Below are 27473 nucleotides of genomic sequence, written 5' to 3' on the forward strand. Positions count from 1 at the left end.
GGCTGCTTTGCGTGATGGATTATTGTCTCTACCTTCTTGCCCTTTGTGCTGTTGTCTGTGTCCAAAAACATTTGTACCACGTTTTGTGCTGCTACCATGTTGTGTTGCTACCATGTTGTTGTCATGTTGTGTTGCTACCATGCTGTGTTGTCATGTATTGATGCCTTGCTATGTTGTTGTCTTTAGGTCTCTCTTTGTGTAGTATTGTCTCTCTTGTCGTAATGTATGTTTTGTCCTATATTTCTATTAACTTTTTTTATTTTTAATCCCAGCCCCCGTCTTTATTGTGAATAAGAGTTTGTTCTTAACTGACTTGTCTAATTAAATAAAGGTTCAATAAAATAAATAAATATAAAGGTGTGTAGGAACGTGTGTGTGTGGTGTATGGTGTGTGAGTGTGGTGTGGTGGTGGTGTAGTGTTTGGTGTGTGTGTGGTGTGGTGTGGTGGTGTGGTGTGTGTGGGGTGGTGTGTGGTGTGTGTGGTGTGGTGTGTGTGGTGTGGTGGTGTGGTGTGTTGTGTGTGGTGTGATGTGTTGTGTGTGGTGTGATGTGTGTGTGGCTAATGTTAGCTAGATGGCTAAACGCTAATGTTAGCTAGGTGGCTAACGTTTGCTAGGCCAAAGGTTAGGTTTAGGGGTTAGGGTTAAAGTTAGGGGAAGGGTTAGCTAACAAGGTAGCTAAAAAGTAGTAAGTAGTTGCAAAGTTGCTAATTAGTTAAAATGCTAAAGTTGTCAGTGATGAGATTCGAACACACAACCTTTGGGTTGCTAGACGTTCACGTTAAATGTCAACCCATCCATCCCAACCAATCACCCTCTTGTTTTTTTGTTGTTGTTTTTTTGCCTTAAGCAACCTTCTGTCTTAAGTAACCATACCAAACCTAACATAATACTTTGAGTGTCCTGTATTTACATTTATTATGTTATGTCTAGTCTATGAGACCAGGCTGAAAGTTCTCTTTCTTCTCTCCCACCATAACACAAATGTGTCTCCGTATCTCATGTTTGCAATCTGGTTTCCATTCCATTTCAGGAGCACTTGATTGAGTGTGAGAGGAGGAGGAATACTGATGTTATAATTAATTTAAGCCCGTTGGTTGTTTAGATATGTGAGCTGCAAACAAAGAGGATTGAGAGAGCGAGCACACTGGTGTCTCAGACAAACAGACAGACACGGGGCTGCTCTGTTGGAGATGGTGAAACACAGGCACTTTACAACCCACCAAGGCCCAGGATTATCTCTAGGACTGCATAATGAGAATCTGAGCTTGCTGTTCATTATACCTTCACAATGAAGACAGAATCACGGAAACTGGTGTTAGGTGTATTGCAGGATATTGGGTACCTACTCTGGGTAAGAGTAGGTGATCATTACAAGTGTGTAGCCTGTCTGTGTTACATTACCTGGGTAGTGCATGGTGGTGATGATGGTGGTTGTGGTTATAGTGGTCGAAGTGGTCTCCTCATCCACAACACCAGATACTACCGATGTCCCAATCTCTATCCCATCACTGGCGTGGCCCATGTTGTGTTCTTCTGACTTCCCTGCAACCTTCTCCACCAAAGTGGTCAAGGCTGGGGGAGTCATGGTGGATGCAGTGGGGACCTCAGAGTACCTATCACCCATAGGAGCAGCCAGGTTGGGGGTGTTTGAGTGGGGTGAGGGAGCGGAGGTGTGCATGACAGGAGTGGTCAGGGTATCCATGGCATCAGCTTCCTCCTCTGTCCTCCCTCCCCTGCCATTGGTCAACGCTACTCTCTGATTCACAGAGACACGCCCCTCTGGAGCAATGCTGCCCTTTGTTGCCAACGGTGACGTGGCTGTTGCCACAGTGGTAGTGGTTGAGGCAACATCGGAGAAAACTAGCGCGTCCTTGTGTGGCACCGTGTGAGTGGAGGAGGGGTCCCTGGCAAAGTGGGGACCTGAGGGTGGCATAGCGGGGTGGGTCTCCACACCCCCACTGTCCTCAAAGAAATGCCCCTGTCCTTGGAGGGACTCCTGTAAGAGGAAGCCCTTGTAGAGAGGGTGGTGGTTGGGGACATTCAGGGTCGGGGCGGTTGTCACCAGGGGGACCTCACTGTCTGTGTCATGTGTGGTGGGGTACAGGCTGGGGCCACCACTCTCAGACTGTCCCCTCTGTGTGACGGACGTCCCATCCTCAGAATAGGAGCCTGGAACAACACACACAGAGCACATACATACCAGGTACATTTTGTGTCACAGGAAAGATAATATCCCAAAACTGTTTAAAGCAGTGAAGCGTAGCGCTGTAACATGCTGTAGGTTTTGATAAGAGTCCCTTCTGAAAACACAGGGCAGTGAAGCCCAAAGAGATTCTCTGTGATTGCTTATTTCTCCTCATCAATTAGTAAATATTAATTATTTAGCTGCTTTCAGGATATGATGGCCTGTCAAATGTGGGAAATTAAATGGATCTCCCGCTCCACCTTATGCACCTTCAGATGTAATCTAGAGCACTCCAGGAGCCTGTCATCCTACAGCAGCCTTCCAGGAGCCTGTCATCCTACAGCAGCCTACCAGGAGCCTGTCATCCTACAGCAGCCTACCAGGAGCCTGTCATCCTACAGCAGTCTACCATGAGCCTGTCATCCTACAGCAGCCTTCCAGGAGCCTGTCATCATACAGCAGCCTTCCAGGAGCCTGTCATCCTACAGCAGCCTACCAGGAGCCTGTCATCCTACAGCAGCCTACCAGGAGCCTGTCATCCTACAGCAGTCTACCAGGAGCCTGTCATCCTACAGCAGCCTACCAGGAGCCTGTCATTCTACAGCAGCCTACCAGGAGCCTGTCATCCTACAGCAGCCTACCAGGAGCCTGTCATCCTACAGCAGCCTACCAGGAGCCTGTCATTCAACAGCAGCCTACCAGGAGCCTGTCATCCTACAGCAGCCTACCAGGAGCCTGTCATCCTACCAGGAGCTTGTCATCCTACAGCAGCCTTCCAGGAGCCTGTCATTCTACAGCAGCCTACCAGGAGCCTGTCATCCTACAGCAGCCTTCCAGGAGCTTGTCATCCTACAGCAGCCTTCCAGGAGCCTGTCATTCTACAACAGCCTACCAGGAGGCTGCTGAGGGACGTCGGGCCCTCATACCACCCTCATGGAGTCTGTTTCTAACCGTTTGAGCAGACACATGCACATTTGTGGCCTGCTGGAGGTCATTTTGCAGGGCTCTGGCAGTGCTCCTCCTGCTTCTCCTTGCACAAAGGCGGAGGTAGCGGTCCTGCTGCTGGGTTGTTGCCCTCCTACGGCCTTCTCCACGTCTCCTGATGTACTGACCTGTCTCCTGGTAGCGCCTCCATGCTCTGGACACTACGCTGACAGACACAGCAAACCTTCTTGCCACAGCTCGCATTGATGTGCCATCCTGGATGAGCTGCACTACCTGAGCCACTTGTGTGGGTTGTAGACTCCGTCTCATGCTACCACTAGAGTGAAAGCACCGCCAGCATTCAAAAGTGACCAAAACATTAGCAAGGAAGCATAGGAACTGAGAACTGGTCTGTGGTCACCAGCTGCAGAACCACTCCTTTATTGGGGGTGTCTTGCTAATTGCATATAATTTCCACCTGTTGTCTATTCCATTTGCACAACAGCATGTGAAATGTATTGTCAATCAGTGTTGCTTCCTAAGTGGACAGTTTGATTTCACAGAAGTGTGATTGACTTGGAGTTACAGTACATGTAGATATGGTTAAAGTGACTATGGATATATGATAAACAGAGAGTAGCAGTAGAGTAAAAGATAGGTTGGTGGGTGGTGGGACACAATGCAGATAGCCTGGTTAGCCAATGTGCGGGGGCACTGGTTTGTCGGGCCAATTGAGGTGGTATGTACATGAATGTATAGTTAAAGTGTCTATGCATATACGATAAACAGAGAGTAGCAGCAGCGTAAAGGAGGGGTTGGGGGAGGCACACAATGTAAATTGTCCGGGTAGCCATTTGATTACCTGATGGCTTGGGGGTAAAAACTGTTGAGAAGCCTTTTTGTCCTAGACTTGGCACTCCGGTACCGCTTGCCATGCGATAGTAGAGAGAACAGTCTATGACTGGGGTAGCTGGGGTCTTTGAGAATTTTTAGGGCCTTCCTCTGACACACCTAGTGTAGAGGTCCTGCATGGCAGGCAGCTCAGGCTCAGTGATGTACTGGGCAGTACGCACTACCCTCTGTAGTGCGTTGCGGTCGTAGGCCTGAGCAATTGATGTGATGTAACCAGTCAGGATGCTCTCGATGTTGCAGCTGTAGAACCTTTTGAGGATCTGAGGACCCATGCCAAATCTTTTTAGTTTCCTGAGGGGGAATAGGCTTTGTCGTGCCCTCTTCACGACTGTCCTGGTGTGTTTGGACCATGATAGTTTGTTGGTGATGTGGACAACAAGGAACTTGAAGCTCTCAACCTGCTCCACTACAGCCCTGTCGATGAGAATGGGGACGTGCTCAGTCCTCCTTTTCCTGTTGTCCACAATCATCTCCTTAGTCTTGGTTACGTTGAGGGAGAGGTTGTTATTCTGGCACCACCCAGCCAGGTCTCTGACCTCCTCCCTATAGGCTGTCTCATCGTTGTCAGTGATCAGGCCTACCATTGTTGTGTCATCTGCAAACGTAATGATGGTGTTGGAGTCGTGCCTGGCCATGCAGTCGTGGGTGAACAGGGAGTACAGGAGGGGACTGAGCACGCACCCCTGCGGGGCTCCTCCAAGGGAGGTGTTTAGTCCCAGGATCCTTAGCTTAGAGGGTACTATGCTGTTGAACCCTAAGCTGTATTCAATGAAAGGCATTCTCACATAGGTGTTCCTTTTGTCCAGGAGGGAAAGGGCAGTGTGGAGTGCAATAGAGGTTGGGTGGTCTGCTTGGGTGGTATGCAAATTGGAGTGGGTCTAGGGTTTCTTGGATAATAGTGTTGATGTGAGCCATTACCAGCCTTTCAAAGCACTTCATGGCTATGGACGTGAGTACTGTGGGTCTGTAGTCATTTAGGCAGGTTGCCTTCGTGTTCTTGGGCATATGGACTATGGTCCTCTGCTTGTACAGAGGCCCATTATCAGCAACTGTCACTCCTATGTTCCAATGGCACGTTGTGTTAGTTAATCTGAGTTTTCATTTTAAAAAGCTAATTGATCATAAGAAAACCCTTTTGCAATTATGTTAGCACGGCTGAAAACTGTTGTCTGATTAAAGAAGCAATACAACTGGCCTTCTTTAGGCTAGTTGAGTCTCTTGAGCATCAGCATTTGTGGGTTCGATTACAGGCTCAAAAATGGCCAGATACAAAGAACTTTCTTCTGAAACTCGTCAGTCTATTCTTGTTCTGAGAACTGAAGGCTATTCCATGTGAGAAATTGCCAATAACTGAAGATCTCGTTCAACGCTGTGTACTACTCCCTTTACAGAACAGCACAAACTGGATCTAACCAGAATAGAAAGAGGAGTGCACAACTGAGCAAGAGGACAAGTACATTAGGGTGTCTAGTTTGAGAAACAGATGCCTCACAAGTCCTCAACTGGCAGCTTCATTAAATAGTACCCTCAAAACACCAGTCTCAACGTCAACAGTGAAGAGGCAACTCCGGGATGCTGGCCTTCTAGGCGGAGTTGCAAAGAAAAAGCTATATTTCAAACTGGCCAATAAAAAGAAAAGATTAAGATGGGAAAAGAACACAGACACTGGACAGAGGAACTCTGCCTAGAAGGCCAGCATCCGGAGTTGCCTCTTCACTGCTGACGTTGAGACTGGTGTTTTGCAGGTACTATTTAATTAAGCTGCCAGTTGAGGCGTCTGTTTCTCAGACTAGACACTCTAATGTACTTTTCCTCTTGCTCAGTTGTGCACCGGGACCTCCCACTCCACTTTCTATTCTGGTTAGAGCCAGTTTGCGCTGTTCAGTGAGGCCTGGGCTCAAGGCTTCAAAACATGGAAGCAAAACCCCTTCTTGTGGAAGCACGGTCAATTCAGTTTAAAGAAATCCAGTAGATTGCATTTTATATTGAAACTACATTACACGCACACATGGGTGAACGCACACACACACAAACACACACACACACACACACACACTGCAAGTTGGCTAAGTTGGTGTCTTTTTCATCTGAGTAGCCTGGGTCTCCCTTGGGTCAGGGCCTGGGTGAGGATCTTAAAGCTCTCGCTCTTGAATCAACACTTGTACACAGTGTGCCATAAATCAACTGGTTGGAAACAGTCTAGGGAACAGAACCAAAAACCGGAAAATAACTACATTTTTCCAGCAACAGAATCAGAACCGGGAACGAAAGTGATATCTACTGTTCTGGAACAGAACTGTTATTTTAAAAGCATGAGAACCAGTTAATAACATTCTTTTACGTTCTGATTATTTTTGTTCCAGTCCCACAAAAAAACACGAGAAAGCTCCTATGCAAAGCCCTCCCTCTGTCGATCAGAAACCTCTTCCAGTGTTTTCCTTCCAGCTGAAAATCTTTGCTAATGTGTGTGTGTGTAGCCTACCCTCCGAAGCATAGCTGTAGCCTGACGTTAGAAGCATGATTTAGAAGATTGGGAGAGAATGGATTAACTTTTTCAATGCTAGTTGGGGATACTATAGTTATCACATTTCACATTGGATTTATTAACTACAAAAGGTAAGATGGATTTTTAATTCTGGTGCCACTCTGCACAAACACACTTGTTCGCTAGCTAGCTTTTCTGGTCCAACATTACGCCAACTCTGCAGTTCAAAGACATTCAAAGTTCCTCCATAGGTATAATTCTTTGAGCCAAATTCAGATAATTGCATGTCATCACAAGATGCCCACCACTTAAAGCCAAGCCTCCTCCTCCACCCTCTCTCTCTCTCTCCCAACCCGCAAAATTCCAGTCGCGCCGTACACTTATCTTTCTATCACGTCTGTAAACTCTATCACGTCTGTAGACTCACTATGCTGTAGCTTGCCAGCTCCATAGCAAGCTTCTCTAGTCGCACTGCGTGATTTGTGAAGTAATTTAATGTTGAGCTAATTGTTTAAAAAAAAACATGATTTCAGAGGTTTAGAAAGGAACAGAAAGGAAAGATATAAACCGATACTTTTTTAAAATTCTAACTTGTTCAGACTTTTATTTTGCTGGTCAGAACAGTGGAATGGAACGAAAAGAATAATGCCTCTGTTCAGAAGAAACTATTGGAACATAATTTTGGTAGCAACCCTTGGTTCAGGCAGTGGTTTCTGTCTCGTACCCTCTCCTGAACAGCGCAGTTCTCCTCCTTAACATCTACCCCGTCCCCCACAGTCACACACACACTTATTGTGAGGAGCATCTTGACCAATGACATTCATATTATGGAGGACATATTCAAAGTGGACTAGAGATATAAAACTAGTAAGGATGAAGAGGAAAAGAGAAAACTCTGACTGTCTCAAATGTAATGTCTTTGATTTGTTGTCCTACTTGCTAGATTGTTTCGCCCACTTAAGTATAACACACACAGGGCCTGATAATGAATCTATTGAGATGGCAACCCTCTGGCCATATGCTGCTATCAGGCTAATTACGTGGGCAGTGAAATCAAGAGAGACACTGTGCTTTAGCCCAGTTATCCTTTACATTACATAGACCAAGCTTTCCACACAGCGCAGAGCTACAGACAGCATGCAATACAGGGCAGTTGACTCACACAAGCACAACAGGGGTGTACTGCAGTTTAGCGACGTGATATTTCAAATAAATGTTTATACGTATTTCAAAATAGCAGAAATTCTCTCTCCAACCGTATTCTGTAAAAATATCATAAGCAGCTTTTCTTTGAAGCACATAGAATATATTTGACATCTTACACAATTTATCACATACAACAAAAGGCCATTTACAGCAGCTGCACGAGACACTGCTTCAACATGCAAACAGGAAGTGAGAAGAGAATGATGGGACGCTTCCAAGCCTTGAGCAAATCAATCAAGTGGTGTGTGAAAAAAATATCAACCAGATGTCAAAATAGTGTATTCTGCATGGCAACATGCACAATAAGACATTTTGATTTGATTTCTCTCAATCTTTGGAGTTCCCTTGTCCTGTCTGAACAGACTCTGCTTCCCTCCCTCAGAATATGAGGAGTAGGTAGATAATACCGTATGAACAATCAATTGCACAGTTCTCTGCCAGGACAGTAGCATGTCTGAAATGTAATATTGACTTCACAAAAGTCAGACAATATAGGGCTGGGTGATAGCTCATATTGATTGGTTATGGTAGAACACTTCCTAATAGGGGAGAATAGAGGCTGAGGCCAGAAACACATTCACAAAGAGCCCATTTCCCCTCTTGTCCTGTAAAACCATGTCCTTTACACTTACCCAATCACACCCAGCTAGGCACCTTTGGAAAAGGTCATTGTCTCATCTCCCTAATGACTAGGGACAAAGCCCAAGCCAGTTAGATCAATGCAAGGACACCTGCAATCAGTGGAGCTGTACTGATCTGTGGATCTGAGAGGAGAGCACTGATGAACTCTGCTGAGGTGAACTGAGCCTGCTACTTTACCCAGGAGGGGGAGGAGAGGGAGCAGAGAGGACCACAGGACAGGACCAATACCAGATATCTATCTCCCTTGCAACAAAGTGCAACACAGTCTTGGACAAGGACATGCGCCTTTCTTACGAGTCCTTGTTGCAGCCTTGTTTCAATGTTTCTATCTCAAATCATCAAATCAGTTTTATGGTCGCATACACAGTTTTGCAGATGTTATTGCAGGTGCATGCTTTTGTTTCTAGCTCTAACAATGCAGCAATATTCTTTGCTTCCTTCTGATGTTCTGAGTAGGGAGCCAGTGAAGGATGGTGGTGAGAGGAGGACACAGGGAAACAAGGTAAGACTATTGATTGAGGTCCAACCCATGTATTTATTTATTTTTTTCACCTTTATTTAACCAGGTAAGCTAGTTGAGAACAAGTTCTCATTTGCAACTGCAACCTGGCCGAGATAAAGCATAGCAGTCCGACACATACAACAACACAGAGTTACACATGGAATGAACAAAACATACAGTCAATAATACAGTAGAAAAAAATAAAACAAAGTCTATATACAGTAAGTGCAAATAAGGTCAAATAAGGGAGTTAAGGCAATAAAAAGGCCATGGTGGCAAAGTAATTACAATATGGCAATTAAACACTGGAATGGTAGATGTGCAAAAGATGGATGTGGAAGTAGAGATACCGTGGTGCAAAAGGAGCAAAAATAAATAAATCCAGTATGGGAATGAGGTAGATAGATGGGCTGTATACAGATGGGCTATGAACAGGTGCAGTGATCTGTGAGCTGCTCTGACACATGGTTCTTAAAGCTAGTGAGGGAGATGGGAATCGCCAGCTTCAGTGATTTTTGCAGTTCATTCCAGTCAGTCGCAGCAGAGAACTGGAAGGAAAGGCGACCAAAGGAGGAATTGGCTTTGGGGGTGACCAGTGAGATATACTTGCTGGAACGTGTGCTATGAGTGGGTGCTGCTATGGTGACCAGCGAGCTGAGATAGGGCGGTGCTTTACCTAGTAGAGACTTGTAGATAACCTGTAGCCAGTGGGTTTGGCGACGAGTATGAAGCGAGGGCCAGCCAACGAGAGCGTACAGGTCGCAGTGGTGGGTAGTAAATGGGGCTTTGGTGACAAAACGGATGGCACTGTGATAGACTACATCCAGTTTGCTGAGTAGAGTGTTGGAGGCTATTTTATAGATGACATCGCTGAAGTCAAGGATCAGTAGGATGGTCAGTTTTACGAGGGTATGTTTGGCGGCATGAGTGAAGGAGGCTTTGATGGGAAATAGTAAGCCGATTCTAGATTACATTTTTGATTGGAGATGCTTAATGTGAGTCTGGAAGGAGAGTTTACAGTCTAGCCAGACACCTAGGTATTTGTAGTTGTCCACATATTCTAAGTCGGAACCGTCCAGAGTAGTGATGCTAGTCGGGCGGGCAGGTGCGGGCAGCGATCAGTTGAAAAGCATGAATTTTGTTTTACTGGCGTTTAAGAACAGTTGGAGGCTACGGAAGGAGTGTTGTATAGCAATGAAGGTCGTTTGGAGGTTTGTTAACACAGTGTCAAAAGAAGGGCCAGATGTATACAGAATGGTGTCGTCTGAGTCAAGGTTGATAAGGGAATCACCTCGCAGCAAGAGCGAATTTGTTGATATATACAGAGAAAAGAGAGTCGGCTCGAGAATTGAACCCTGTGGTACCCCCATAGAGACTGCCAGAGGTCCGGACAACAAGCCCTCCGATTTGACACACTGAACTCTATCTGAGAAGTAGTTGGTGAACCAGGCGAGGCAGTCAATTGAGAAACCAAGGCTGTTGAGTCTGCCGATAAGAATACGGTGATTGACAGAGTCAAAAGCCTTGGCCAGGTCGATGAATACAGCTGCACAGTAATCTCTCTTATCGATGGCGGTTATGATATCGTTAAGGACCTTGAGCGTGGCTGAGATGCAGTCTAGCCAGACACCTAGGTATTTTTAGTTATCCACGTATTCTAAGTCAGAGCCGTCCAGAGTAGTGATGCTGGATGGGCGGGCAGGTGCGGGCAATGATCGTTTGAATAGCATGCATTTAGTTTTATTTGCGTTTAAGAGCAGTTGGAGGCCACGGAAGGAGAGTTGTATGGCATTGAAGCTCGTCTGGGGGTTAGTTAACACAGTTTCCAAAGAAGGGCCAGAGGTATACAGAATGGTGTCGTCTGCGTAGAGGTGGATTAGAGAATCACCAGCAGCAAGAGCGACATCATTGATGTATACAGAAAAGAGAGTCGGCCCGAGAATTGAACCCTGTGGCACCCCCATAGAGACGGCCAGAGGTCCGGAGGTATTGAGAAGAATAAGTATATTTCAAGATTGGATAGATGTAAACTATACTGAAACATCTCTATCAGGAAGAATGTGCCACAAAATAGAATCCTATTGACTGAGAAGACCGACACAGTAATGTGATGTAAATCAGGGAAGGCATCAAATTGCGCACTTCTGGCAGCCAGGTCTCTATGTTATAAAGTGGACACATTGGTCAAATGCTTCCTCTTCAACAAGTGTTTTTTTCTAGACTTTCTGCCACCCTATCATTTTTCCTTAAAATGTGTAAGACTGATTTGCTCAGCTTGGTTTGAAGTTGGAAAGTTGAGCAATTGCTTTTCTTTCCAGGCGTGCAGACAGAGCAGAGATACCACCGGTGCATGACAAGACAGATTACTGTTCTGGATGACCAGACCACCACATCACAACTGGAGAGGCTTGGAACAAATAGGCTATCTGAAACAGCTGCGATCGCTATGGCAGTAAAGTTATAATGCAGTGTAAAATCTTCTCAGATTCAGATTACCAGTATACTGTACACTAAGAAAATACTGCAGAGAAAGACAAATATGTTATGTCCAAAAACCAAAAACGAAGACATTAAAGCAACATGTTCTAGAAATGTCAAACACATTTCCACTCCTCAAAAAACAGGTGCTTTAATATCCTGCAATACTTAAAATGTTTTTCTGCTATCATCTGCTTCTCTAATTGAAATCCTGCAGTTTTATGCCAATTCCTTCTAAATCGTCTTCCAGGAAATTTTATTTTTATTCTACTAGATAGGCCTGTCTAGTGTACGTCTTTGTTTGGTTTGCTGCAAACATTCACCCCTGAGCTACAGATTAGCGATGTTGGTTCTTTGTGAAGCTGCACAAAGCCAGGGCAATTAAAGGCTCTTCTCTCCCTTAACAAGCTCTAATCCAGACACGCTTTAATTTCATTTTATTTCATTTCTCTCGCTGGCTGGCTGTGCCAAAGCACTGAGAGAGACAGAATGGGCCTGCTAGGCTAGCTCTCAAAGTGTAGCAATCATCTGGGAGTATTCAGAGACTAAACTCTGCTGTCACTTATACAGCCAGGCAGGCAGACGAACATGCACAGTCAATTGTCTGCCTGCCACTGGAGCTCAAAACTTCTCTCAGGAGTTTGGTGATTCCTCAGTCTATCCCAGTGTTTCCCAACCCTGAGTACACCCCTCCCACTCCCCCTCCCCCTCCCCACAGTACACATTCGTATTATAACCCTGGACAAGCACACCTGATTCAACTTGCATATTAATCATCAAGCCCTCGATGAGTTGAATGAGGTTTGTTTGTCCCCGGTACTGCTGTTCATTCCATTCACCAGCTCCGGAGATCTATGTCACCGGCCTTCTAGGCGTCACTGAACTGGATCATTACCACCAACCCCGGACTGTCTTGTCTCATTACACACACCTGGTTCCTATTCCCCCGGATTAGTATGTGTATATACTATGTGTCCTCTGTTCCCCATTGTCCTTGTTGATTATTGTTCCATGTACGTTGGTCTTGTGAGTAGCTGGGCTCTGCTGTATCGGTTACCGTGTTAGTGTGCACTTGTTATCCCGTGTAGTGTTATTACGGGTCTTGTCCCGTGTTTATTAGAGATTTACACCTCACACTTTCTTTGGGTTACAGCCCTGTGGTGTGCGTGTGCGTGTGTGTAACGTGGGGATTCTTCCCCGTCATTTATTACGTTTATGACGTACTCTTTTGGGTACAGAAATAAAATCTCTCTTATCATTAAACATGACACACCTACTGATTCAAGGGTTTTTCTTTATTTTTACTATTTTCTACATTGTAGAATAATAGTGAAGACATCACAACTATGAAATATCACAAGGAATCATGTAACTAAAAAAACAAATGTTCAACAAATAAAAATGTATTTTATGAGACTCTTCAAAGTAGCCATCCTTGACATCTTTGCACTCTCTTGGCATTTTCTCAACCAGTTTCACCTGGAATGTTTTTCCTACAGTCTTGAAGGAGTTCCCAAATATGCTGAGCCCTTGTTGGCTGCTTTTCCTACACTCTGCGGTCCAACCCATCTCAATTGGGTTGAGGTCAGATGATTATGGAGACCAGGTCATCCGATGCAGCACTCATCACTCTCCTTCTTGGTCAAATAGCCCTTATACAGCCTGGAGGTGTGTTGGGTCATTGTCCTGTTGAATAACAAATGATAGTCCCACTAAGCGCAAACAAGATGGTATGGCATATTGCTGCTGAATGCTGTGGTAGCCATGCAGGTTAAGGGTGCATCGGATTCTAAATAAATCAGTGTTACCAGCAAAGCACCCCCACACCTTTTGAACGGTAGTGTATATGCTGTACATATATAATATAATAATGTATGTATATGTATGTATATGTATATATTATATATGTACAGCATAAACACTACCGTTTCAAAAGTTTGGGGTCACTTAGAAATGTCCTTGTTTTTGTACATTTTAAAATACATAAAATTGATCAGAAATACAGTGTAGACATTGTTAATGTTATAAATGACTATTGTAGCTGGAAACAGCAGTTTTTTTTATGGATCTACATAGGCCCATTACCAGCAACCATCACTCCTGTGTTCCAATGACACATTGAGTTAGCTAATCCAAGTTTACCATTTTAAAAGGCTAAATGATCATTAGAAAACCTTTTTCAATTATGTTAGCACAGCTGACAACCGAAAACTGCTGATTAAAGAAGCAATACAACTGGCCTTCTCTATTAAACTAGTTGAGTATCTTGAGCATCAGCAACATATATATACATATATATACATACACATATATATATATAATTATATATGTAATTTAAACAATTATAGCCATCGGATCAATTAACGTCTGATTCAAAGCCAATGCTGATTAGCTGGTGTTGAAAACCATAGAAGTGGTCCAAACCATTATGTGGTCAATTAGGCAATTAGCTCAGATGGGATTTTGTGGCTCATAAAAACCACTTAGTCTGTCACTGCAGTCACTTTGATGCCAATGGCCTAACAGGCTGGTTCAGGAAACAGGACCGTGGAGTAGAGTGATTCATCCATCCAGGGCTGGGATCAGAGTGGTGTTATGGCAAGGCAATGTCAGCAGTGTCTCAGTGAAGATACAAACACACTCTCACACACACAGACATGCACACACATATAGATGCACACACACAGGCATGCATGCACACACACACACACAGGGTGCTTTACTCTCAAAACCCAGATGAGGGACCACAGGTAAAAATGAGCTTGGTAGCCAAATCTGCTGATGAACCTGTTTGTGTGGAGCTGAAAGAAAGCCAAGCAGCCAACAGATGGAGAGTGTCAGTGTAGCAACATAATGATTTAGTGTAACAACACCATAATGCAGCTGTCTGTCAATACAGCTCCACGTATCCCCCACATCACACTACAAAGGCCCCTCTCGCTAAACACAAAACACAGCCAACTACAGAACTGGTAATAAAGACAGATGTACCAAAGGTTTCTTTGGGGGGTAGGGAGCGTAGGGACCTTGGGCAGGGACGTCCCAAGGATCCCGGATAGCAATGACTGTAAAGCCAATGTCTGGCATTTGAGAAGGAAATTGTACTGATGATTATTGTAGCTGTTGAGAGTCTGAATGGTGCCGTCGCCACTAGGAATAGCTGCCGCTTCTGGCTTCATCACTTTCATGTCTATTTTAAACATTGGCTTGAGACATTGACTGCCTGGCAAGTAATGGAAGAACTAACATCCAACATCTCATCAGCACAGTCATGGTTGTTGTCTGGTTCTGCACAATACATATTGTGCAGCAGGGCTCTCCAACCCTGTTCCTGGAGAGCTACCATCCTGTAGGTTTTTTCTCCAATCCTGTTCCTGGAGAGCTACCATCCTTTAGGTTTACTCTTCAACCCTGTTCCTGGAGAGCTACAGTCCTGTAGGTTTACTCTCCAACTCTGTTCCTGGAGAGCTACAGTCCTGTAGGTTTACTCTCCAACCCTGTTCCTGGAGAGCTACCATCCTTTAGGTTTTCGCTCCAACCCTATTCTAGTGCACCTGATTCTAATAATTAGCTGGTTGATAAGCTGAATCAGGTTTGTTACAACTGTGGTTGGAGTGAAAACCTACAGGCGGGTAGCACTTCAGGAACAGGATTGGTGAGAAAACCTACTGGAGGGTAGCTCTAAAAGAACAGGGTTGGAGAGTAAACCTACTGGAGGGTAGCTCTAAAAGAACAGGGTTGGAGAGTAAACCTACTGGAGGGTAGCTCTAAAAGAACAGGATTGGTGAGAAAACCTACTGGAGGGTAGCTCTAAAAGAACAGGGTTGGAGAGTAAACCTACTGGAGGGTAGCTCTAAAAGAACAGGATTGGTGAGAAAACCTACTGGAGGGTAGCTCTAAAAGAACAGGGTTGGAGAGTAAACCTACTGGAGGGTAGCTCTAAAAGAACAGGGTTGGAGAGTAAACCTACTGGAGGGTAGCTCTAAAAGAACAGGATTGGTGAGAAAACCTACTGGAGGGTAGCTCTAAAAGAACAGGGTTGGAGAGTAAACCTACTGGAGGGTAGCTCTAAAAGAACAGGATTGGTGAGAAAACCTACTGGAGGGTAGCTCTAAAAGAACAGGGTTGGAGAGTAAACCTACTGGAGGGTAGCTCTAAAAGAACAGGGTTGGAGAGTAAACCTACTGGAGGGTAGCGCTAAAAGAACAGGGTTTCAGAGCCCTGTGCTACAGGAACAGGCTTGGAGAGCCCTGCCCTACAGGAACAGGGTTGGAGAGCCCTGTGGTACAGGAACAGGGTTGGAGAGCCCTGCCCTACAGGAACAGGGTTGGAGAGCCCTGCCCTACAGGAACAGGGTTGGAGAGCCCTGCCCTACAGGAACAGGGTTGGAGAGCCCTGCGCTACAGGAACAGGGTTGGAGAGCGCTGCCCTACAGGAACAGGGTTGGAGAGCCCTGCCCTACAGGAACAGGGTTGGAGAGCCCTGCCCTACAGGAACAGGGTTGGAGAGCCCTGCCCTACAGGAACAGGGTTGGAGAGCCCTGCCCTACAGGAACAGGGTTGGAGAGCCCTGTGCTACAGGAACAGGGTTGGAGAGCCCTGTGGTACAGAAACAGGGTTGGAGAGCCCTGTGGTACAGGAACAGGGTTGGAGAGCCCTGTGGTACTGGAACAGGGTTGGAGAGCCCTGTGGTACTGGAACAGGGTTGGAGAGCCCTGCTGTAGAGACTGAGACACTTATGTTCCTATTTAGACATAAAGTTGGACAGACAAGTTTATTGAACCTGTAAGCCTTTTCTTGACAAGATACTCTAGTTGACCCCCTTAGTAAATCACTACATGAGCCACCAGCCCAGAGGCTGACTGTCACAGTCACCCAACTTCACTATTCATATTGCCATCAGATTCAGTCTCACCATTCTGAAGCCCTGTCCATCAGGTGCACTGCAGTGGGATATCTGGAACCAGTAGCAGATGCACCTGTCCTAACCCCTTTTTTTGTAATATAAGCTTCTGCACCTGTCTGTCTGTATCTGTACTGTCTCTACACCTGTATCTGTCTGTTTCTCTGTCTGTCCCCATCAAGCACAGGTTTCACCATCTTAACCCATATAACACACTGAGGCATTCAGCAATGACAGACTTTCTGAAATCAAGCGGGTGGAAAGAAAGCAGAAGAGGATAGAAGGGGGACAGTGAGATGGAGAGTGGCAGAGAGATGGAGGGAGGAGGGTGAGTATCATGAAGCAGAGGAGAGTGAAAGAGGAGAGTAAAGGATAGCAAGAGTAAGCAGAGGGTAATGAAGGAGGGAGAGGTGGAGAGAAATAATGATGTAAAGGGAAAGAAAGAGGGGCATATTTAAGGATAGAGATCGAAAGATAGGATGGAGATTCAAAGATAGCTCACTAGACTAGGTTCTGCTTCCATTAAAAAGGGAACCCTGAGCCATAGAGGAGCCTGAGAGAGACGGAGGGAGTCTGAGATCCAAATGAGCTGCCGACAGGCTGCTATGTAATTAGATGGTGAAGTATGGGGGCAGAGCAGTGTATGGAGACACGGTGTGACCAGGGACCCATCAGTGGCTGGCAGTGTTAGGGAAGATCAAGCACCCTGCTGCTGCTGCTTACCACTGCTGCTGCTGGCTCTGTCTCTCTCTGCCCCCTGATGGATCACCTGCCAGACTGCCACAACCACTCTACACTCTACCCACAGACAGGATCACACCCTAACCAGACACATCACCACCATGCAGCTTGTGGTGACATTAATACAAATAATAAATTATAATCGTGAAATTAAGTTAAGCATCTTGCAACAAAAATAAACTATGTGGAAATTAACATAGAATAACATCTAGATTGGTTAAACAGGTTACATGTCAGTAGATTACACATCAATTTCTCACATTTCAAGACAGAAAACACGCAGGATAAGCACTAAATAAATTTGACAGAATAGCGTAAACAGTAATAACGTTGTTCTCTGTGTGGAGCGTGCTGCTTCAAAACTCTTGGAGCCGAATCTCTCCTCGATTCTCTACTCTGTGACTGGTGTAAGGGTGTTCCACATGGCTGCCTGTCTTCAGTGTACTGAGAGTTTACTGCTTTCAGGCACAGCAAGATAAGCCTAGAGATGGGCCTCTCTATTCCAATAGGTTGAGAGAGGTCTCAGATCACAGCAGAGAGGAGAAAGGAGTGAGGGAGAGAAGGGAAAGAGAGAGCAGAGAGTGTGGACGAGAGGAGGCATGGTGAGAGGGGAAAATTAGAATAAGGGAAGTGAAGTGAAGACAGAGATGTGGTTTTAATGAGTTACAATCTGGCAGGCTAAATCTCCTTAAACACAGTTAACATGGCCTTAACTTACCCTGTAGCTGGCGCTCTACACTAGCTCTACTGACGTCTGGGAGATATGCTCCTTACACATAACAGATGTAGGATCTTAAATTTGACTAGTTTCTCACAGCAGGAAAATAATCCTGCGCAACAGGAAATGTGAATTATAGTATGGATTATAATGAACATTTTTGCAAGGGTTGATAGAATTGTTGTCAGGGCAAATAAAGTCTGACATTTCAAAGTGGAAATTAACAACTTTATTTGCCTTTTTTAACCTTGAATACACTACAAGTTTGCATTTCCTGTCCTGGAACAACAGAGTGATCAAATTAAGATCCTACATATTAATGATTCCTGTTCCAATCTGTTAACCACCCCTCAGTGTGTAAAGTTGCTAAGAAAATGAGGGCTTAGCGTGTCACAATCTATTTCACCTTTGACCATGGCCCAGTAAACACAGCACAGAGGGACCTACTGAGATGTGGTGCTGGTAGACGTTCAGGCCCTGCGAGCAGGTGTGAAAACGTGTGTGTGTGTGTGTGTGTTCAGTGGTGTGGAATAGAGGAGACATCAGCATCAAGGATCTGTCTGGCACAGGGGACAGACCTAGACAAAACACTGTGGCTAGGAGTGACCGATGAACTAGACATGGTGTCTGTCCACGGTGAGAGCACTCAACAGGAAAATAGGCAATCAGGTCTCTTGTGTTATTTCTTGTGGTTTGTCTTACTTGCCTGAGTGCAGGTTCTCTCTTGATTTCCCAAGTGCAAGTTGTAATCACAGCAGTGTGGGAGGAAAGTTGACTTAAGGGATAAAACATTAGATAAACAAACAAACATTGCAGTCTGTCTGTCTGTCTGTCTGTGCACTATATCCTATGGGGGTTTTCACGATTAGAAAAGTTTGAATTGGAGCTGAATAAAAAGGGAAATATTTCATACTGAGAATGATTAAAAATTCCACCACCAAAGTTCTCTGCATATTAGCATAAAGAGCCGAATGAGATTCAATGGACAAGGACAGAGGGAGGGAAGGCAGTAGACACAGAACTCACAAAGCCCCGGGCTACAGACAGGTCTGCAGAGCAGAACACTCTCAGGTTGACCCTGAATGCACTCAGCAGTTTTGCATTAACGTGGGCTATGTACGATACTAGATACCACAACATGTTTTCATTATATATGTTCTATATCAATATTTATTCACAGTTCAAACAGAAAGTTCAAAGGTCAGAAAGTCATCATATACATTATGAATCATGGCTTATGTTAAATTATGAATCCTGTATGGTAAATAAGATATTGCAACTAAAGACACAGTTCAACTCAATTTAATTGTATTTCACCACTGGGTCATATTGAAAGAGATAATTCAGATTAGTCTAATGTGTATTCTTTTTTATTTATCACCCCATCATATCTCTCTCTCTCTCTCTCTATTGAATGATGTAGTAAGCAAAAAAGTCTTAAACAAATCAAAATATATTTTATATTTGAGATTCTTTAAAGCAGCCACCCTTTGTCTTGGTGACAGCACACTTTTGGCATTCTCTCAATCAGCTTCACCTGGAATGCTTTTCCAACAGTCTTGAAGGAGTTCCCACATATGCTGAGTACTTGTTGGCTGCTTTTCCTTCACTCTGCGGTCCAAAATTGGGTTGAGGTCGGGTGAATGTGGAAGCTAGGTCATCCAAATAGCATTTACACAGCCTGGAGGCGTGTTGGGTCATTGTCCTGTTGAATAACAAATTATAGTGACACTAAACGTAAACCAGATGGGATGGTGTATCGCTGCAGAATGCTGTGGTAGACATGCTGGTTAAGTGTGCCTTGAATTCTAAATAAATCACAGACAGTGTCACCGGCAAAGCACCCCCACACCATCACACCTCCTCCATGCTTCACGGTAGGAAATACACATGCAGAGATCATCCATTCACCTACTCTGCGTCTCACAGACACGGCGGTTGGAACCAAAAATCTCAAATTTGGACTCATCAGATCAAAGGACAGATTCCACTGGTCTAATGCCCATTGCTGGTGTTTCTTGGCCCAAGCAAGTCTCTTCTTATTATTGCTGTCCTTTAGTAGTGGTTTCTTTCAGCAACTCCACCATGAAGGCCTGATTCACACAATCTCCTCTGAACAGTTGATGTTGAGATGTATCTGTTACTTGAACTCTGTGAAGCATTTATTTGGGCTGCAATTTCTGAGGCTGGTATGTCTAATGTACTTATCCTCTGCAGCAGAGGTATCACCCTTTCCTGTGGTGGTCCTCATGAGAGACAGTTTCATCATAGCGCTTGATGTTTTTTTGCGTTCTTTAAATTTGACGCAATGACTGACATTCATGTCTTAAAGTAATGATGGACTGTCGTTTCTCTTTGCTTATTTGAGCTGTTTTTGCCATAATATGGACTTGGTCTTTTACCAAATACGGCTACAGCATCTTCTGTATACCACCCTTACCTTGTCACAACACAACTGATTGGTTCAAATGCATTAAGAAGGAAAAAAATTCCACAAATGTACTTTTAACAAGGCACACCTGTTAATTGAAACGTCTTCCAGGTGATTATCTCATGAAGCTGGTTGAGAGAATGCCAAGAGTGTGCAAAGCTCTCATCAAGGCAAAGGGTCGCTACTTTGAAGAATCTCAAATTTAAAATATATTTTGATTTGTTTCACATTGTTTTGGTTACTACATGATCCCATATGTGTTATTTCATAGTTTTGATGTCTTCACTATTATTCTACAACTTAGAAAATAGTCAAAATAAAGAAAAGGCCTTGAATGAGTACGTGGTTCCAAAATTTTGGCTGGTACTAGATTGGCGCCCAAAATCTGGGTTGGCGCCCCCCCTTGGGTTGTGCCGTGGCGGTGATCTTCGTGGGCTATACTCGGCCTTGTCTCAGGATGGTAAGTTGGTGGTTGAAGATATCGCTCTAATGGTGTGGGGGCTGTGCTTCGGCAAAGTGGGTGGGGTTATATCCTTCCTGTTTGGCCCTGTCCAGGGTAACATCAGATGGGGCCACAGTGTCTCCTGGCCCCTCCTGTCTCAGCCTCCAGTATTTATGCTGCAGCAGTTTATGTGTTGGGGGGCTTGGGTCAGTCTGTTATATCTGGAGTACTTCTCCTGTCTTATCCGGTGTCCTGTGTGAATTTAAGTATGCTCTCTCTAAGTATCTCTTTCTCTCTTTCTTTCTCTCTCTCAGAGGACCTGAGCCCTAGGACCATGCCTCAGGACTACCTGGCATGATGACTTCTTGCTGTCCCCAGTCCACCTGGCCGTGCTGCTGCTCCAGTATCAACTGTTCTGCCTGCGGCTATGGAATCCTGACCTGTTCACCGGACGTGCTACCTGTCCCAGACCTGCTGTTTTCAACTCTCTAGAGACAGCAGGATTGGTTGAGATACTCTTAATGATCGGCTATGAAAAGCCAACTGACATTTACTCCTGAGGTGCTGACTTGCTGCACCCTCGACAACTACTGTGATTATTATTATTTGACCATGCTGGTCATTTATGAACATTTGAACATCTTGGCCATGTTCTGTTATAATCTCCACCCGGCACAGCCAGAAGAGGACTAGCCACCCCACATAGCCTGGTTCCTCTCTAGGTTTCTTCCTAGGTTTTGGCCTTTCTAGGGAGTTTTTCCTAGCCACCGTGCCTCTTCACCTGCATTGCTTGCTGTTTGGGGTTTTAGGCTGGGTTTCTGTATAGCACTTTGAGATATCAGCTGATGTACGAAGGGCTATATAAATACATTTGATTTGATACAGTATCTAAGGGATCAAACTGTATGTGATGTGATAGCATCCTGTGGCAGAAAGACGTGGCAGTCTTATCAGAGCAGCCTGCCAGACAGACAGGCCACAGCACCACCTGGCTGTCTGTCTGACACATCTAGATAACTGAGACCAGACAGACACACACTGATTCAATCACAGATGGGCACACAACCACTCCTGCCTGCCCCCTCCAGCTCCTCATCTCCCAAAACACACACACACACCTTCACTGACAGACACACAACCTTAAAGGGTTGGGGATAGACTGTATACCATAACTGGAAATAATGGGGGGACTTTCCTCCAATGTTGCCTTGTGCTACTGAATGAACTAGCATGTTGATGACGTTGAATCAACGTGGAAGACTGATTGGATTTGCAAAAAGTTATCAACGTGAGGGCATTTCTTATTTTTTTCAGCCAACTTTTATCCTAAATACAATGACATGATGAAATGTTTTATTGATTTCACGTTGAATTCACGTTAGTTGACAACTCAACCAAAAGTAAACAAAAACTAGACATTGAACTGACGTCTCTGCCCAGTGAGTTTGTTTTGACTACAGCAACCACTTCAGCCACCCGACTTTAGTTTCTGGCTCTAAGAAAGGAAACACAATTACTACATCAATTATGCTCCTGTCATTATTCTTGGCTTATAATTATGGAGCTTGCAGCCCATCCGGCTTTTAGCCTTAATTCAATAAGCCTATCTGTGCGTGACGGTGGCTTGCAGCTGTTGATTTGCATCTGGCCAATGGCTGTGCAGGTGCAGGTGGTGCTTGTTCTCAGAGATGTGGTGCAGGTGGCGCACGTCCTCAGATGTTCCATCAGGCTCCCTATTTGTCATACAGTACCACACCATATTGTACCCCCTAAACTGATACACTCCCATTTTAACACCCTGTTCCTCTATCAACATCACTAAGGCTCTATCATAGTTCACACACATCAACACAGTAGTGAAGAGAGCATGACAACACCTCTTCCCCCTCAGGAGGCTGAAAATATTTGGCATGGGCCCTCAGATACTTCAAAAGTTAAAACATCTGCACCATTGAGAGCATCTTGACTGGCTGCATCACTGCTTGGTATGGCAACTGCTTGGCATCTAACCGTAAGGCGCTACAGAGGGTAATGCACACAGCCCAGTAGATCACTTGGGCTGAGCTCCCTGCCATTCAGGACCTCTATACCAGGCAGTGTCAGAGAAAGGCCCTAGAAATTATCAAAGATTCCAGCAGCCCAAGTCATACTGTAGACTGTTCTTTCTGCCACTGCACGGCAAGCGGTACCGATGCACCAAGTCTGGAACCAACAGGACCCTGAACAAATTCTACCCCCAAGCCATAAGACTGATACACAGTTAACCAAACAGCTACCCAGATTAGCTGCATTGACCTTTTTTGCATACATTTGTTTTAAACTTAAGTACACTTGTAACGGCTGTTGTTGGTGGAAGGAGAGGAGGAGGATCAAAGCGCAGCATCGTAATTGTTCATATTTTTAATAAAACAACTGAACACTGAACAAAAACCACTAAACAGAAAATAATCACCCACAACTAAAATGGGGAAAATAGGCTACCTAAGTATGATTCTCAATCAGAGACAACAAACGACACCTGCCTCTGATTGAGAACCATACCAGGCCAAACACATAAACACAACATAGAAAAAAGAACATAGACTACCCACCCCAACTCACGCCCTGACCAAACTAACACAAGACATAATAAAGGAACTAAGGTCAGAACGTGACAACCCTGTTGCTACTGTTTATTATCTATCATGTTGCCTAGCTACTTTGTTCCTAAATATCCACCTCAATTATCTTGTACCCCTGCACAAATCGACTCGGTACTGGTACCCAGTGTATATAGCCAAGTTATTAGTACTCATTGAGTATATATTATTAATTGTATTACCTGTCTTACTTTTCTATTATTTCTCTATTTTCTTTCTCTCTGCATTGTTGGGAAGGGCCCGTAAGTAAGCATTTCACTGTTAGTCTACACCTGTTGTTTACAAAGTGTGTGATGTATAGCATTGATTTGATTTGGAACACAAGTAATTTCAATGGGATCACCTATATAAATAAAGGACAGATCAATCATGTGTAAAAATAGGGAGCAGCTCTACTTGTGATGAAGATCATACATCATTTCTGAGGTGGAGCGGAGATCTCTGCAGATTCCTGCATATCTCTGCAGATCCCTGCATATCTCTGCAGATCCCTGCATATCTCTCCAGCCTAAAGGAGAAGAGATCTGGGAGGCAGGTGGGCTGATAAACTGATGGATTTGTGAGATAGACTGACCGGGAGATGCCCTTGAGTAACGTGAAACTGATAACAAATGTATTGGATTTTTCTGAGCTGGAGATGGAGAAAGAACACCCCGTTCTGCTGCTGGATATGAGGACAGGCTGGTTGTGTAGTACACCAAAGGGGCTGCTACATTCTCTCCAACATATACGCTCATGAATGAGAATAAAATATGACAATATTTGAGAATTTAAAAGTAGAATCCTCGCCATTTCCTCTTTTATAGTCTGTCACTGACATCCAGTTCAAGGTCTCTGTAGCAGTCACGCTTTTACATTAGTTCAAGTCAAACAGAGACAAGGCCAAAACCTTTCTTTTCTCCTGTCTACAGTGCCTTGCGAAAGTATTTGGCCCCCTTGAACTTTGCGACCTTTTGCCACATTTCAGGCTTCAAACATAAAGATATAAAACTGTATTTTTTTGTGAAGAATCAACAACAAGTGGGACACAATCATGAAGTGGAACGACATTTATTGGATATTTCAAACTTTATTAACAAATCAAAAACTGAAAAATTGGGCGTGCAAAATTATTCAGCCCCTTTACTTTCAGTGCAGCAAACTCTCTCCAGAAGTTCAGTGAGGATCTCTGAATGATCTAATGTTGACCTAAATGACTAATGATGATAAATACAATCCACCTGTGTGTAATCAAGTATCCGTATAAATGCACCTGCACTGTGATAGTCTCAGAGGTCCGTTAAAAGCGCAGAGAGCATCATGAAGAACAAGGACCACACCAGGCAGGTCCGAGATACTGTTGTGAAGAAGTTTAAATCCGGATTTGGATACAAAAAGATTTCCCAAGCTTTAAACATCCCAAGGAGCACTGTGCAAGCGATAATATTGAAATGGAAGGAGTATCAGACCACTGCAAATCTACCAAGACCTGGCCGTCCCTCTAAACTTTCAGCTCATACAAGGAGAAGACTGATCAGAGATGCAGCCAAGAGGCCCATGATCACTCTGGATGAACTGCAGAGATCTACAGCTGAGGTGGGAGACTCTGTCCATAGGACAACAATCAGTCGTATATTGCACAAATCTGGCCTTTATGGAAGAGTGGCAAGAAGAAAGCCATTTCTTAAAGATATCCATAAAAAGTGTTGTTTAAAGTTTGCCACAAGCCAACTGGGAGACACACCAAACATGTGGAAGAAGGTGCTCTGGTCAGATGAAACCAAAATTGAACTTTTTGGCAACAATGCAAAACGTTATGTTTGGCGTAAAAGCAACACAGCTCATCACACTGAACACACAATCCCCACTGTCTAACATGGTGGTGGCAGCATCATGGTTTGGGCCTGCTTTTCTTCAGCAGGGACAGGGAAGATGGTTAAAATTGATGGGAAGATGGATAGAGCCAAATACAGGACCATTCTGGAAGAAAACCTGATGGAGTCTGCAAAAGACCTGAGACTGGGACGGAGATTTGTCTTCCAACAAGACAATGATCCAAAACATAAAGCAAAATCTACAATGGAATGGTTCAAAAATAAACATATCCAGGTGTTAGAATGGCCAAGTCAAAGTCCAGACCTAAATCCAATTGAGAATCTGTGGAAAGAACTGAAAACTGCTGTTCACAAATGCTCTCCATCCAACCTCACTGAGCTCGAGCTGTTTTGCAAGGAGGAATGGGAAAAAATGTCAGTCTCTCGATGTGCAAAACTGATAGAGACATACCCCAAGCGACTTACAGCTGTAATCGCAGCAAAAGGTGGCGCTACAAAGTATTAACTTAAGGGGGCTGAATAATTTTGCACGCCCAATTTTTCAGTTTTTGATTTGTTAAAAAAGTTTGAAATATCCAATAAATGTCGTTCCACTTCATGATTGTGTCCCACTTGTTGTTGATTCTTCACAAAAAAATACAGTTTTATATCTTTATGTTTGAAGCCTGAAATGTGGCAAAAGGTCGCAAAGTTCAAGGGGGACGAATACTTTCGCAAGGCACTGTATATCCATCCAGCCTACATCTGGGTACTGCACATCAGCCATTTAAACCTCTATACCTGCCTGGTTTAAACAAAGGGTTGACACTCATATTAAGGAGAGGTCTTTTGACTACGGCACTGAATCTAATTCACAGTTTGACAGCACTTTTAAAAGCCTGCACAGTGAATAATAACCCTGGTGACAAGACCGCAGTTATGGTCTAAAAAATATAACACGTAGGTAATAAGTCTGCGGGGAGAACGCGTAGGTAATAAGTCTGCGGGAACGCGTAGGTAATAAGTTTGCGGGGAGAACGCACAGGTAATACGTCTGCAGGGAGAATGCGTGGGTAATAAGTCTGCGGGGAGAACGCGCAGGTAATAAGTCTGCAGGGAGAACGCGTAGGTAATAAGTCTGCGGGGAGAACGTGCAGGTAATAAGTTTGCGGGGAGAACGCGTAGGTAATAAGTCTGCAGGGAGAACGCGTAGGTAATACGTCTGCGAGAAGAACGCGTAGGTAATAAGTCTGCAGGGAGAACGCACAGGTAATAAGTCTGCAGGGAGAATGCGTAGGTAATAAGTCTGCGGGGAGAACGTGCAGGTAATACGTCTGCAGGGAGAACGCACAGGTAATAAGTCTGCAGGGAGAACGCATAGGTAATAAGTCTGCAGGGAGAACGCGTAGGTAATAAGTCTGCAGTGAGAACGCGCAGGTAATAAGTCTGCGGGGAGAACACGCAGGTAATAAGTATGTGGGGAGAACACGCAGGTAATAAGTCTGTGGGGAGAACACGCAGGTAATAAGTCTGCGGGGAGAACACGCAGGTAATAAGTCTGCGGGGAGAATACGCAGGTAATAAGTCTGTGGGGAGAACACGCAGGTAATAAGTCTGCGGGGAGAACACGCAGGTAATAAGTCTGCTGGGAGAACACGCAGGTAATAAGTCTGCGGGGAGAACACGCAGGTAATAAGTCTGCGGGGAGAACACGCAGGTAATAAGTCTGCGGGGAGAACACGCAGGTAATAAGTCTGTGGGGAGAACACGCAGGTAATAAGTCTGCGGGGAGAACACGCAGGTAATAAGTCTGCGGGGAGAACACGCAGGTAATAAGTCTGCAGGGAGAACGCGTAGGTAATAAGTTTGCGGAGAGAACGCGCAGGTAATAAGTCTGCGGGGAGAACACGCAGGTAATAAGTCTGTGGGGAGAACACGCAGGTAATAAGTCTGCAGGGAGAACGCGTAGGTAATAAGTTTGCGGAGAGAACGTGCAGGTAATACGTCTGCGGGGAGAACACGCAGGTAATAAGTCTGTGGGGAGAACACGCAGGTAATAAGTCTGCGGGGAGAACACGCAGGTAATAAGTCTGCGGGGAGAACACGCAGGTAATAAGTCTGCAGGGAGACCGCGTAGGTAATAAGTTTGCGGAGAGAACGCGCAGGTAATAAGTCTGCGGGGAGAACACGCAGGTAATAAGTCTGTGGGGAGAACACGCAGGTAATAAGTCTGCAGGGAGAACGCGTAGGTAATAAGTTTGCGGAGAGAACGCGCAGGTAATAAGTCTGCGGGGAGAACACGCAGGTAATAAGTCTGCAGGTGGAACGCGTAGGTAATAAGTCTGCGGGGAGAACACGCAGGTAATACGTCTGCAGGGAGAATGCGTAGGTAATAAGTCTGCGGGGAGAACACGCAGGTAATAAGTCTGCGGGGAGCAGAGCTGACACCACAGTAGGGAGAGGTCCATTAT

General features: G+C 44.8%; 1 protein-coding gene across 2 annotated transcripts in view; it reads right to left on the minus strand.

The window, feature by feature from the left end:
* Positions 1-27473, minus strand: part of LOC110507882 (seizure protein 6-like) — a 130968-nt gene that overhangs the window by 56917 nt on the left and 46578 nt on the right. For both annotated transcript variants that reach the window (XM_021588269.2, XM_021588268.2), the window contains exon 2: positions 1404-2171. In XM_021588269.2, coding sequence (XP_021443944.2) covers positions 1404-2171 — 768 coding nt within the window. The remainder of the gene's footprint in view (positions 1-1403; positions 2172-27473) is intronic.

Source organism: Oncorhynchus mykiss, chromosome 27, assembly GCF_013265735.2.
Source record: "Oncorhynchus mykiss isolate Arlee chromosome 27, USDA_OmykA_1.1, whole genome shotgun sequence".
Lineage (NCBI taxonomy): Eukaryota > Metazoa > Chordata > Actinopteri > Salmoniformes > Salmonidae > Oncorhynchus > Oncorhynchus mykiss.